Below are 14089 nucleotides of genomic sequence, written 5' to 3'. Positions count from 1 at the left end.
ATGCTAAATGGGGACTGGAAATGTTCAGCACTGCCTTACCCTGCCAAATCAAAACCTCATGGACGGGGACCACAAGTTTTTTCTGTAAATTATCAGCCTTGCTTCAGCTTGCATTTGATGTGTCTTTATAAACATCATTTAAATCACTTAGCTGATGTTTTCAATGTTGTCTTATTTACAGAGTCAGGACCATAAAAAAAAACTATAAGAGAAGCTGGTAACTTTCCTGCAACTTTAGCTGTGTTCACTGTATCCCAGTGCCGTGTTTTTAAAAGGGCTTTCTCAGACTATTACCTGATCAACATCACAAGCAGAGTGTCTCAAACCAGGCTCTGTTGTGAGGATTACAAGTGATTTGGAAGAGGAAAGATGGAAAAAATGTCTGTGGCATCTTCTGCAGATTCCAGAAGGAAGGAGTATTACTGGGGAGCAGTGTTGTGGAAATATTAGATCATAACCTGCATACATTAAATCCTGAAATATGCATGTTGGGCCGGAATAGCACAAGTCCTGTTCTGCCACTCTAACTATGGTGGGACAGGGGTTTTGTCCATTTTCCCCACTTGCTCCAATCCATTCTACATTCCCAAGGCCAGGGACATTTATATAAGTGGGTGTGCACCCATTATCTTTCTCTTACTTTGCCCCTTCCAACTGTCCCCTCGTTCTCTCTGTCATTCATTGCCACAGAAGGCTGTGGAGGCCAGGTCATTGAGTGGTATTTAAGACCGAGATAGATAGGTTCTTGATTGGTAAGGGGATCAAAGGTTATGGGGAGAAGGCAGGAGAATGGGGTTGAGAAACTTATCAGCCATGATTGAATGGCGGAGCAGACTCGATGGGCCGATCGGCCTAATTTGTGCTCCTATGTCTTATGGTCTTTTTCCCCATTGCCTGATTGTCCCTTGCCTGTCCTGACCGCCCCCTCTCCGTCTCCCTCACTTTTCAATCGTTCTCTTTCCCCTCCCCATCCTCTTCCTGGGAAAGGGGCATTTTCAGCAGGGGGGCAGCTGTTTTCCTGGGTGTCACTGGGATTGGGTAGGAGAGAGAGAACAGGCGCTTCCCTGAAGGTTGCAGCTCTCTGCTTTGGTCAGTGGCACCTGACTGCAGGGAAACTCTGTTGACGGTAGTGAGGCTGCTGCTGGCTGGCGAGATTTTAGCGAGGAAAGGATTCCCGCTTCATACAGCTTTCCATTAGATTGTGAACAGAGCTGGAATTGGCGGGACTTCCATTATCCCACTGTCTCTCTTCTCTTCCTGACATCGTCCAGAAAGGGATCTATGTTTCACCTCCCCAATCCAAGGGAGAGCAAACAGCAAACTCAAGCTTGATGGCTTCAGGTTAACTCAGTAAAGAGTGAATCACTTGCATTTATCTAGCACCTTTCATAACCTCAAGATATCCCCAAAGCGCTTTTACAGCCAATGAAGTACTTTTTGAAGTGTAGTCACTGTTGCAAAGTAGGAAATGCAACAGCCAGTTTGTGCACAGCAAGCTCCCACCAACAGCAACGTGGTTATGATTAGATAACCTCTCTCTGTGGTGTTGGTCAAGGGATAATGATTGGCCAGGACACTAGGGAGAGCTCCTCTGTTCTTCTTCAAAATAGTGCCATCAGAACTTTAATGTCCACCTGAGAGGGCAGACAGGGCCTTCGTTTAATGTTCCATCTGGAAGACAGCACCCTGACAGTGCAGCACTCCCTCAGTGCTGTACTGGAGTGTCAACCTGAACTTTTGTGGTCAAGTCTCTGGGGTGAGACTTGAACCCATAACCATCTGATTCAGTTGAGAGCGCTATCCACTGAGCCATACTGGACACTATACGGAATGACCAGTGCTAAATAACTAAAGGGTGTCGGAAAATGGAGGCCAGCGATTAGAAATATATAGTTGTGACGTGACAAAAACTGATGTTTCACTTGTCTGATTTCTGGGATGAAGGGGTTTGACTTGAGGAAAGGTTGAGCAGATTGACTTCTTATTGGTGTTTCTGAAAATGAGAGGTGATCTTAACGAAACATACAAGACTCTGAGGGGGGCTTGACAGGGTGGATGCTGGGAGGATGTTCCCCCTCATGGGGGAATCTAGAACTGGGGGGGACACAGTTTAAAAATAAGGGGCCTCCTACTTAAGATGGAGATGAGGAGGAATTTCTTCTCTCAGAGGGTCGTTAATCTTTAGAATTCCCTTCCCCAGCGAGCAGTGGGGGCTGGGTCATTGAATATATTGAAAACTGAGTTAGACAGATGTTTGATCCTCCAAAGGAGTCAAGGGCTATGGGAAGGGGGGGGTGGGGCAGGCTGGAAAGTGAAGTTAAGGTCACAATCAGATCTTATTGAATGGTGGAACAGGCTCGATGGGCTGAATGGCTTACCCTTGCTCCTATTTGTTGTGTTCTTATCCACAGGTTATTTTTTTTCCCATGTATTGATCCGTGACCATTCTTTGTATGGTGAGCTGGTTGCTATGGTCACCTCAGTTGCAATGAAACACATGCAAAAACTCAAGAGTCGAAGAACTCTCACTGTTTCTCATTGTTGTCAGAGGAATGGGAAAAATCCCTGAACTGAAATTTCCTACAGTAGACTGTCGTTGTTACTAATGACGCTGGGTTGTAGAGTTCTGCATCTCTTTGAAGAGTGGTGTAAGTCTGGCTTGCACTGGGGAGTTTCTTGCCCAAAGCCAACCCCTAACCAGAGCAGCCACATTTTTGAAGCCATTAGATCAATTTCCTGAGCGAGTGAAATGTGTAATGACGGAATCCAATGAAGGAATGAGTTTTTTTTGTTTATTAAAATGTTGCTCTGGTCAATTGAGGATATGCCAGGCAGTAACGTGGACTGGAACACAAAGTGGTGATAATGGTCTCATTATATTCAGAACCTCCCCAATGCATATCACAATTGATAGTCACATTAAAGAGCTATTAAAACTCTCAATCAATTACTGTAACCCGAGCTTGTGACCGGTTATTAATTGGCTTTATCATTTGCGTATTTGTGCAGTTTCAAAACCCGTGTTAGTTTCCCCTGGCTGAATGATGTTTCTTGTTACACGTCTTGATGGTGGGAGCCAGGTTTCACTGATCACTTTTACATTGAATTACATGGGGGCAACAACATAGGAACAGGTCATTCAACCCAACTGGTCTGTACTGATGTTTCTGCTGCTCACAAGCCTCTTCGCATCCCCTCTTCATCCCGCTCTATCAACATATTCTTCTATTCCTTTCGCCCTCATGTCTACAGCTTCCCCTTAAATCTATCTCTGCTATTCAGTGTGCCATCTACAAGATGCATTGCAGGAATTCACCAAGGCTCCTTCGGCAGTACCTTCCAAACCCATGACCACTACCACCTAGAAGGACAAGGGCAGCAGATAGATGGGAACATCACCACCTGGAAGTTCCCCTCCAAGTCACTCACCATCCTGACTTGGAAATATATCGCCGTTCCTTCACTGTCGCTGGGACAAAATCCTGGAACTCTCTCCCTAACAGCATTGTGGGTGTACGTATACCACACGGACTGCAGTGGTTCAAGAAGGCAGCTCACCACCACCTTCTCAAGGACAATTAGGGATGGGCAATAAATGCTGGCCCAGCCAGTGAAGCTCACATCCCATGAGTGAATAAAAATAATTCAGTTCAATCAGTCCCTTTGATAGTGAGTTCCACATTCTCACCATTTTCTGGATAAAGAAGTTCCTCCTGAATTCCCGATTGGATTTATCAGTGGGTCCCTGTTTTTTGTCTCCCCACAACTGGAAATATCTCTTACATCTACCCTATCAAAATCTTTCGTAATATTAATGATCTCAATCAGGCCCCCTCCATCTCTTTTCTAGAAGAAAGTTCCTTAGCCTGATCTCTGCCCTGCCTATGAAGAGATGCATTTTGGCTAAGGTATGTATCGAATCCATTCAAACCTGGGATCACGCGGGGTCAGTCAGTTGCTGTGTTGGGGGATCTAAGCTCTCTATTGGAGGGATTGAAGGGGCTGACTGGCCTCCTTCAATCACTCACCTTTCTGACCATATAACTTGCTGTGTCATTCCAGTGTAGGCCCTTGTGCAATACAACCAGGTTTGTATATTCACAAGTAGAGGCTCTTTTGGGATCTCCTTCTGGCAGACTGTTCACCTCTAATTAATTCAGTCTGCAGGCAGAAACCATTATTTAACTGCAATCTTGGTTGTGGCGGTGGATTCTTGTGGGAATTGTGGTTTTGGGTTTGGACTGGATAACCAGAAGCACCAATCACTGCTTTTAGAACTCTGCAGGCAGCTTACTGCCACCAGGAGAAATGGGGAACATTTACGTTCACTCTGGCCAGCTCCGAACAGTGTTCGGAGACACAAGTATCCCCTGGCTTCTTTTTGAGCTGTTTATGAGAAGCACAGGGTGAACCATTCTCCCTGAACCTGACAGCATGAAACTCCTGAGGAGGAATCAGCCCTGTTAGCTTCCCACTCGATATCAGCAGGATAGTCACTCACTGGACTTCCATCGCTCCACCAGTGACGACTGTGCCTTCATCTAGCTGGACCCTAATCTCTGGAATTCCCTGCCTAAACCTTTCCATGTCTCTCTCCTCCTTTAAGATGCTCCTTAAAACTTACCTCTTTATCTTTTGGTCCTAATGTCAAATTTTGGCTGGACTGTTGAAGATCAGGAGGCCAGCGCCAGAGAATGAAGGAACCGCCTGATTCCTGTTCCTCCCGTGATTTACAAGGAGAGGATTCAGGTTTGATACCTCCAGACTTGCCGGTTCCAAAGGTCTCCTGGCTGGCCTCTCATCTTCCACCCTCTATAAACGTGAGCTCACCCAAACTCCACTGCCTGTAGTCCTAACTTGTACCACGTCTGGCTCACACATCATCCCTGTGCTCACTGACCTACACTGCCTTCCAATTGTGGGAACGTCCCAATTTTAAAATGCTCATCCTTGTTTTCAGATCCCCCTCAGGCCCCTCGATCTCCTCCAGCCCCCACAACCCTCGCAGGCCCTTGCGTTCCTATAATCCTGGCCTCTTCGTCGACCCCGATTCCCATCACTCCAGCTGCCTGGGCCTGATTGCCTGCAATTCCCTTCCTAAACCTTTCCAGCTTTCTACCCAACCCCTCTGCTCCCTTAAGATTCTCCATAAGACTCAGCTCAGCTTAGGTCAGCTGACCTAATGCCTCCTTATGTGACTTGGTGTCGAATTTTATTTGATAATTGCTCCTGTGAAGCACCTTGGGACATTTTTCTACATTAAAGATACTATAATAAATGGAACTAATTGTTATAAATGCAGTTAGAGGAGGCTGTGGTTTTTCTCCCCCCTTTCCACTTGTGCGAGAGATGTATTTGCTCTGGGATCGTTTACTTGGCTCAGTAACAGACCCAAAAACAGCGTCTGGTGAATGTAATCACTGAAACGTTGCTGTGCTTTGTCAAGAGAGATACTCTTGTTGCTTTGTCAAATGTGCCTGTGAACGTTCTAGAGGATTGCAGGGTGGATTCTGGAAAGTTCCAATCATTTCTCAGTGAAGTCATTGGAATCCAGGATTTCACGTGTGAAGCTGACGAATGGAAGTGGTCAGTGAGTTTAGACCAATCACATCATCACCACAGTGTCACTCCCTACTTTCCTCAACCCAAGAACTCAGCCCCAAAGGACAACTCGTTCTGTTCTTGCCAACTTTCACTCTTCTGGTTTGAATCAGATTTTTTCACTTAATTTGATGTGCCTCATGCATCTAACAATGGTTGTAAAATATTTAAATGAGTTCTAAAGCCTCCCGTGTTCCTTTTGTAACATGCCACACCTGCTCCAGTTAAACCTTGGATTCTGAAACTAAGATGTGTGTTTACAACTGTGGTGAGTAACTCGCTTCCTGATACCCTAAATAAAGCCTGTCCACCATCTACAAGGCACCAGTCAGGAGTGTGATGGAATACTCCCCACTTGCCTGGATGAGTGCAGCTCCCACAAGACTCAAGAAGCTCGACACCGTCCAGGACAAAGCAGCCCAGCACCCCACCCACCACCATCACCACCGATGCACAGTAGCAGCAGTATGTACAATCTACGAGATGCACTGCAGCAACTTGCCAAGCCTCCTGCGTCAGTACCTTCCAAACCCACGACCTCTACCACCCGGAAGGACAAGGGCAGCATTTTTAGTTCGGGGGTGCCTGCGATTGGCAGGCCTGGGAGTAGTCAGGAAATGCCCCCCCCCCCACTGACCGTGATTGGCCCCCGACTGCGATTTTGCACTGGCTGCATGAAGCGTGCACTGAGAAGTTCAGCTCGGACACTTGCCCGACGCCATCACGCACTATTTCACACTCGAGCGGGTTGGGCGTGCACCCGCACACTGCGTGAAAAGTTCTGCCCATGGGAACGTCACCACCCGCAAGATCCCCCCCCCCCCAAAGTCACTCACCATCCTGACTTGGAAATATATCATCGTTCCTTCACTGTCGCTGGGTCAAAATCCTGGAACTCCCTAACAGCACGGTGGGTGTACCTACACCACATGGACTGCAGCGGCTCAAGAAGGCAGCTCAACACCACCTTCTCAAGGGCAACTAGGGATGGTCAATAAATGCTGGTCCAGCCAGCGACACCCACATCCCTGAGTGAATATTAAAACAATGTAATTAGTAGTGCGTGTTGTTCTCCTGATTACATTTGGCAGTGAGGCTGGAAATTCCTGGGCAATGGACCAGCACAGCTCAGGATGAGGTGACCTAGCTTTGTAAGGACAGCTTTACAATCATCAGATCAGCTGGACTATAAAGGTTTTATTAGAAGCATAAAATAATTGACATGGAGAACAGTAAAATGCAATAAAAGAGAGTCACATCATTCATCCTCCCTCCCTGTAAATGTAAGTGGTAATCAGCAATAAATCATAGATCCCAAAATCGGCAGTGGAAAGCCCTGAATTAAGTGGATGTAGTTTTAATCAGATGGTGTTGAAGGACTCGACTGCATCCTTTCCTTCATCCATTCCTAACTCAAGTAAAGTGAGTGTGAACCCAGTCAGAGCTGGGACACAGGCCAGGTATCAAACCTGCTTCTTATTTGAAGGGAATTGTCATACCCCCCCGGTGTGATGGACCACATTCCTTCAATCCCCCCAAAAAATGGAGCGACTCCAGCCTGCTCTGTCTTGTCCGCTAAATATTAAGCCCTGATAGTGCCTCTCCATCTGGGGACACTCAGTCTTTACAGAATACTCACAGAACTTGCTAATCTGAAGTCTGCCGCAGTGGCCGTTTTATACTTGGCTGCATCCGACGATCACAAGGTGTCTATTAATAGCCAAACATTAGAAGTACCTAGATCCCATCCAACTGTAACTGGCGCGCTCTCACACAAAAAAAAATCCTCTGTATGTTTTGGTCTGGCTCTTACAGATGTAAAGCAAGAATTGATTTTTTTTTTAAGCAAAGAATTACAGGGAATATAGAACACATTCGACCCAACTAGTCTGTGCCGGTGTTTATGCCGTGCCCGAGTGTCTTCCCACTCCATCTCACTCATTTCAACCTTTCAGCAAATCTTTTTATCCCCTTTTCTCTCATGTACTCATCTAGTTTCCGTTTGAAAGATTTAAGCTTTTTCTCCCGTGGTAGAGAGTTGCACCTTCTAACCAAATTCCTCTTTATTTCCCCGTTGGATTTATTAATAACTACCTGATATTTATGGGCCCTGGTTTTGGATTCTCCCACCAATATTCCCTCCACGTCTACCCCATCCAACCGATTCTTCATTTAAAAGACCTCAATTAGATGACTCTGAAGCCTTCTCTTACCCAAAAATAAAAGTTCAGCCTGTTCAATCTTTGCTGTGATCTCTCAGTTCAGTGGTACAGGTTACTTTTACCACTGTGTTTTCAATTAGTCACAGTGCAGAGCTATGGTTTATGTTATCAGATCAATAACCTGGAAACTTGGATTCAAATGTCACTATGAGCAGTTTGAGAATTTGAATTCAGTTTCTGGGAATAAGAAGCTGGTCTTGGTAAAAGGGAACATGAAACTGTCAGACTTCTGTAAAAAACCCCAGGTGTTTCCCGAATGTTCTTTACCCAGTCTGCTCCATGTGACTCCAGCCCCTACACCAATGTGGGTGACTCTTAGCTGCCCTTTAAACTGGCTTATCAAGCCTAGAACTGCTCCTCGAGCGCATTCGAAGGCACAAATTTGTGAGAAGGCATGATGAATTTCACACAACACTGATTACACTTCAAAAAAGTACCTCATTGGCTGTAAAGTACCTTGAGGCGTCTGGTGGGTCATGAGAATGCTATATGAATGCAAGTCTTTCTTTCTTACTTTTTTAAGGCTGCTGAGTGCCAGTTAAGATGTTGAACAGGAATCACTGCACGGTTTAGCATCAGTGTGCTACACTGTAGGATGGTGGAATATAGGACACATTCTCTGGCCCCCATGTGACAAGTTCCTGATCTCATTCGGACTGCCAAACAGACTGAGAGGCTGAACAGGCACCACTTAGTGCCTGTTTACTGATAGGCATTGGACAGATACCTGACAATTGAATACTTACCACCTCACATGATCATGCAGAGGAGAAAGGTGTCACCAGTTGTCCTGTTTTTGAATCAGGCAGTCCAATTTTTGAACTGAGTGCCTGGAACTGATTTTCTTAAATGCTGCATACAGGTGATTTGTTTCTGGGATGTGGGCTTTGCTGACTAGGCCAGCATGTGTTGCTCATCTTTAATTACCCTTGAGAAGGTGATGAGTGCTTCTTGAGCTGATGCTATAAATATTTAGGCTCGAGCTCTTAAAAAAATATTTGGCTTCCTGGGTTTTATAAACAGAGGCTTATAGTACAAAAAGCAAGTAAGTGAAGATAAACCACAGGTTTATAAATCACAGGTTAGGCCTTCACTGGACTATTGGGTATAATTCTGGTCTCCACACTTTAGGAAGAATGTCAAGACCTTGGAGAGGGAGGAAAGGAGATTTACCAGAATGGGTCCAGGGATGAGGGGATGTGGGACTTCAGTTTTGTGGAGAGATTGGAGAAGTTGGGATTCTCCTTAGAGCAGCGAAGGTTAAGAGGGGATTTAATAGACGCGTTGAAAATCATGAAGGGTTTTGATTGAGGAGAGAGGGAGAAACATTCCACTGGTGGGCCGGCTGGTCAATAGCAAGAAGACACAGATTTACAATAATTGCAAAATGACTCTGAGGAGAAATGGTTTTACACGGCTAGAACATGCTAGGACATGCTATGTGGGGTGTAGGTACAATCACAGTGCTGTTAAGGAGGGAGTTCCAGGATTTTGACTCAACGACGGTGAAGAAATGATATATTTCCAAATCCGGATGGTGTGTGACTTGGGAGGGGAACTTGGAGATGGTAGTGTTCCCATGCGCCTGATACATTTACAAGGGCAGGAGCTTTATACCATACAAGGCATGGTGTTTAATTCTGCTGCTAAAGGAGAGCTGTGTTTAAAATGGCCGACCTCTTTCTGGGCCATTAACTATTTTTTATGCTTTAAATAGGTTCACACTGACGTTAACCAGAGGCCAATAGCTGGAAAAGTTATCCTTGAATCTGCTCTCACCACCCTTTCAGGCAACATATTCCAGATCACAACAACTCGCTGCGTAAAAAATAATTCTCCTCATCTCCCCTCCTGTTCTTTTGTTAACAATCTTAAATCTGTGTCCTCTGGTTACCAGCATCCTGCCAATAGAAACAGTTTCTCCTTATTTACTCTATCAAAATCCCCTCATGATTTTGAACACTTCCATTAATCTCCCCTTAATCTTCACTGCACTGAGGAAAACAATCCCAGCTTCTCCCGTCTCGCCACATGAACTGAAGCCCCTCATCCCTGGTATCTTTCTGGTAAATCTCCTCCGCACCCTCTTCCTAGGCCTTGACATCCTTCCTAAAGTCTGGAGCCTGGAATTGAACCCAATACCCCAGCTGAGGAGTACGCAGTGATTTATGAAGCTTTGGCGTCACCTCCTTGGTTTGTACTCTATAATTCTATTAATAAAGCTCAGGATCCAAGGCGCTTTTCTTTTTGTAAAAGCTTGAGTTGAAATCTATAGTACGGTTGGAAGCATTTTAGGAGTCCAGTGGAATTGACTCTGAAAGTTTGCTTTCACACAAGGGGCTGGAGAGCTGAGGTTGGTCAAAAAGATTGAAAGTGAAAGTACTCCCAGCGAATACTATAGAATCTACCAAAGTTAATTTGCTGCTGAGAAAGATAATCAATGCTTTCTGTAGCATGTAATGTTCGGGCTTGGAGGAGCTCTGTGTTGGGCAGAGTGTCTCTCTCTAAGCGTTCTGACAAAAAAAGGGCAAAAAGGCTTTAGAATGGTGTGGTGAAGTAGAGGAAGAGCGTCGGAACAGAAGGAGGCCATTCAGCCCCTCAAGTTCGTTCCACCATTCAGTGAGATCATGGCTGATCCCTATCTCAGCTCCATCCACTGGTCTTGGTTTCATAGCCCTTCCCTAACAAAAGTTACCAGAGTTTGGTTTTTACCGATATCTCGATACTCTTATTTGAAGTAAATGATCCTAGTTTGTCCCGGCTACATACGAGCGCTGAACGCTTCTGGCATCAGGTTTCTCAGGATTTTAGTTCCAGAGAAATTGAAGGAATTACAGCAGAGGTTGGAAATTTAGGACAGGTTTTGCCTGGAACAGAGAAGGTTAAGAGGTGGCAAATCAGCGATTTTCAAGACAGTGAGAGGTTTTGATGGGTAAATGGGGAAAAGTTATTCCCTCAGGTGAGTGAGTCAATAACATGAGGTCATAGATTTGAAATCATTCACAACAGATCCAGAGGGATGATGAGGAGAATCTTTTTCACTGAAGAAGCTTGTTGACATCTGGAATGTTCTACCTGTAATGGTAGTGGAAGCTAATTCCATAAACAATTTTAAAAGGTAGCTGGACAGGTACTGAGGATGGAGTACGGACAAGGTTACGGACAAGAAAGGGTGACTGAGGAATGAAGCATGACTGGTTTTTCTAAGAGCCGACATGGGAACGACAGGCCGAATGGCCGCCTTCTGTGCTATTAGCCTCTTTGATTCTATAAAGTCTTATGTCCTCTGGGTCTCCATCTCTTTCAGACACCGGCGCAGTATCATTACACCCTGAACAAAACCAACCAGGCCTATCTGTGGTGTGCCTTTCTCGATTTCAGGTGAGTGACTGGGGCGGAGATTCCCCGTAATATAAATCAGAGCCTAAGTCTCATTTCCATCACTTAAAGAAATGGCTTGTATTTATATCTGTTCCTATGCCCTTTCATGACCAGCGGTCATCCCAAGGTGCTCTACAGCCAATGAAGTACTTTTGAAGTGTAGCCACAGTCATAATGCAGCAAACCCAGCAGCTAATTGCACACAGCAAGATCCCACAAACAGCAATATTATAATGACCAGATCATTTGTTTTTGTGATGATGATTGAAGGGTTAATATTGGCCAGGGCACTAGGGGGAAGGAACCCTTCCTCAAAATATTGGCCATGGGATCTTTTACCTTCACTTTAGAGGGCAGATACGTCCTCGGTTTAAACTCTGATAGGGCAGTACTCGGTCAGTGCTGTACTGAGACTGTCAGGCTAGATTGTTGTGCCCAAGTGTCGGAGCGGGACTTGAACCCACAATTTTCTGATTCAGAGGAAAGTGTTGCTACTCACTGAGCCGCAGCTGACACGGAGAAAGGAGTCAGAGAGGAATTCTCACCCCTGATTGTCCTGTTCCTTCGCCTCTCCCAGGAAATCCATGGCTCTGGATGTGGCGTGGAGTGTTTGTATCACAGCGGACGAGCCATTGGGGCTGTGTGGGAATTGAAGTCTGGACGCTTTTTGTCCTGCCTGCCAATTCTCTGCTCACTCCTAGGTTTGATCCCATGAATACGATATGTGAGAGGGGGAGATATGGGGAGCTTGTTGCTGTGCCGGGACTCAGCGTTTTTGTTCCCTGTTTCCTGGAGTTCACTCTCTTGCCAGTGGACACTTCATTTACATATTATCGAGTGGGCATGTTCATCTGGTGCATCACTTCCTGTCACAGAGGAAACAGGCCTGTCTGAAATTCCATTCGGAGGCTTCCTTGGGATTTCTTAATTTTTATAAAACTGACGGCCAGGGAAAGTCCCGCCTGCCTCATGCTGGCCAGAGCATTGTGATTCGACACTTCCCACTGACCCCTCCATCACCTACACTCCGAAAAACCCGGGAAAAATCCCGAGTCATTGGATGGAAAAATATTCTGGAACATTCCTCTCCAATTGAAAGCAGTAAAGGAAATCGCATGGGCCAAGTGTTCTCCACAAAGGCGCTGACCTCTATACCATGTGATCTCCATCCCTGGTCCAGCTCCCTGTTAAAGGCAGAGAGTCAGCACCCAACACATCAACGAGCAACACGTTCCAGAGACTCACTGGGAAAAGAGGGAGCTCCTATCAATCAGTCTGCCCCTGCTCCTGCACATTTCAAACCCATGTCCCCTCATCCTCCCCAATCTGCTAAACTGAAATAATCTACCAAAAGGGGTACCCCCCAAGTCCTTTCGTTATTTTCTAGACCTCTATAAGGCCACCTCTGTCTAAACTCTCTAATGTAAACAGGCCAAGACCCCTGATTCTGTCTGAGTAGCTGAGGTCCTTTCATCTGCAAATCATTCTCCGAGCTCTCCACTGAATCATCACCAAGCCCACTGTCTCACCCACAATGTGTGGGGTCCAATGCTCCAGATACAGTGTACCACTGACCTATACAATAACAGAATGACTTGTACTGAATGGTTTGATTAATAAAAACCAACACCCTGCTAACTAACTCTGAAGAAGAGTCATACAGACTCCAAAACGTTAACCCTGTTTCTCTCTCCACAGATGCCCGTCTGACCTGCTGAGTTTTTCCAGCATTTTCTGTTTTATTACCCTGTTAGCCAGCTCTAGTTCTCTAGGTTGGTTATGAGTCGTTAGTGATTCTTATATCTCTCAACTTCTTTACAGCTCGGGCTCTGCTGTTTGGTCCAACGAAGGCTGCATTCGGATTGGTGGGAACATTTCGTACTCTGTCTGCCGCTGCAACCACCTCACCAATTTTGCCATCCTCATGCAAGTGGTTCCACTAGAGGTGAGTGGATCAGATGCCCGATCAGAAATCAATAAACATCTTCCAGAGAGAAAGAGAATGATACAACTCAAAAAAACGACTTAGCTTATCTCACAGGCCTGGCCTTGATCAAATTCAATCACTGTTGCAGGTGAAACTGGCAGCCATCTTCTGCATAGTAAGATCCCACAGGTCCAATCACATAAATGATCAATTGTGCTGCTGATTTTGTTGGTGTTGGTTGAGGGAGGGCAGTTGGTCAGGACACCGGGGGAGGAGTTTAACGAAGGACATGTTTGCATGGGAGGCGGTACTGCAAAGGCTCACTTCATTGGTTCCCGGGATGAGGGGATTGTCCTATGATGAGAGGCTGAATAAATTGGGCCTGTATTCTCTGGAGTTTAGAAGAATGAGAGGCGATCTCATTGAAACCTACAAAATTCTGAAGGGGTTTGACAGGGTGGGCACTGAGAAATTCTGCTGGTCAGGGGCATTTGTAGAGCAATTCAATCAGTCCCAGTCCCCCACTCTACCCCTGTAAGCTTATTTCCCTCAAGTTCCGTCCAATTTCCTTTTGAAATCATTCATCGTATGATACTGGGGCTAAAAGGGTTAAATTATGAGAGGCTGCAGAAACTAGGCTTATATTCCCTTGGGCAGTGAAGAAGCGGGGGGTGGTGGGCACTGGGGGAGTGGGGATGTTGGTAGGGGGGTGGTGCTGGGGGGGTCAAGGGTGGTAGGAAGGGGTGTGGTGGTGGGGGGATGGTAGTGGGGGTTTTGGTGGGTGGGGCGGGTAGTCAGGGGGAGTTGGGTGAGGGGGTGGTGGTGGGGGGGTCATGGGGTGTAGAGGGCGGTGGTGGGTGGGGGTTGGGGTGTAGTGGGGGGGCGGGTGGGGGCTGGGGTGGTGGGTGGGGATTTGGCGGGGTTTGGGTAGTTGAGGGGTTGAGGTGTTGGGGAGGGT

At 46.1% G+C, this 14089-nt stretch overlaps 1 protein-coding gene across 4 annotated transcripts in view; it reads left to right on the top strand.

Moving 5' to 3' along the window:
- The window catches only part of adgrd1 (adhesion G protein-coupled receptor D1), a 238426-nt gene that overhangs the window by 101263 nt on the left and 123074 nt on the right, over positions 1-14089 (top strand). For all 4 annotated transcript variants that reach the window (XM_078554566.1, XM_078554565.1, XM_078554563.1 and 1 more), the window contains 2 exons: positions 11131-11204; positions 13026-13149. In XM_078554566.1, the coding sequence (XP_078410692.1) occupies positions 11131-11204; positions 13026-13149 (198 nt within the window). The remainder of the gene's footprint in view (positions 1-11130; positions 11205-13025; positions 13150-14089) is intronic.

Source organism: Cetorhinus maximus, chromosome 12, assembly GCF_964194155.1.
Source record: "Cetorhinus maximus chromosome 12, sCetMax3.hap1.1, whole genome shotgun sequence".
Lineage (NCBI taxonomy): Eukaryota > Metazoa > Chordata > Chondrichthyes > Lamniformes > Cetorhinidae > Cetorhinus > Cetorhinus maximus.
The sequence above is the reverse complement of the archived record's forward strand: the minus strand, read 5'-3'. Positions and strand labels throughout refer to the sequence as shown.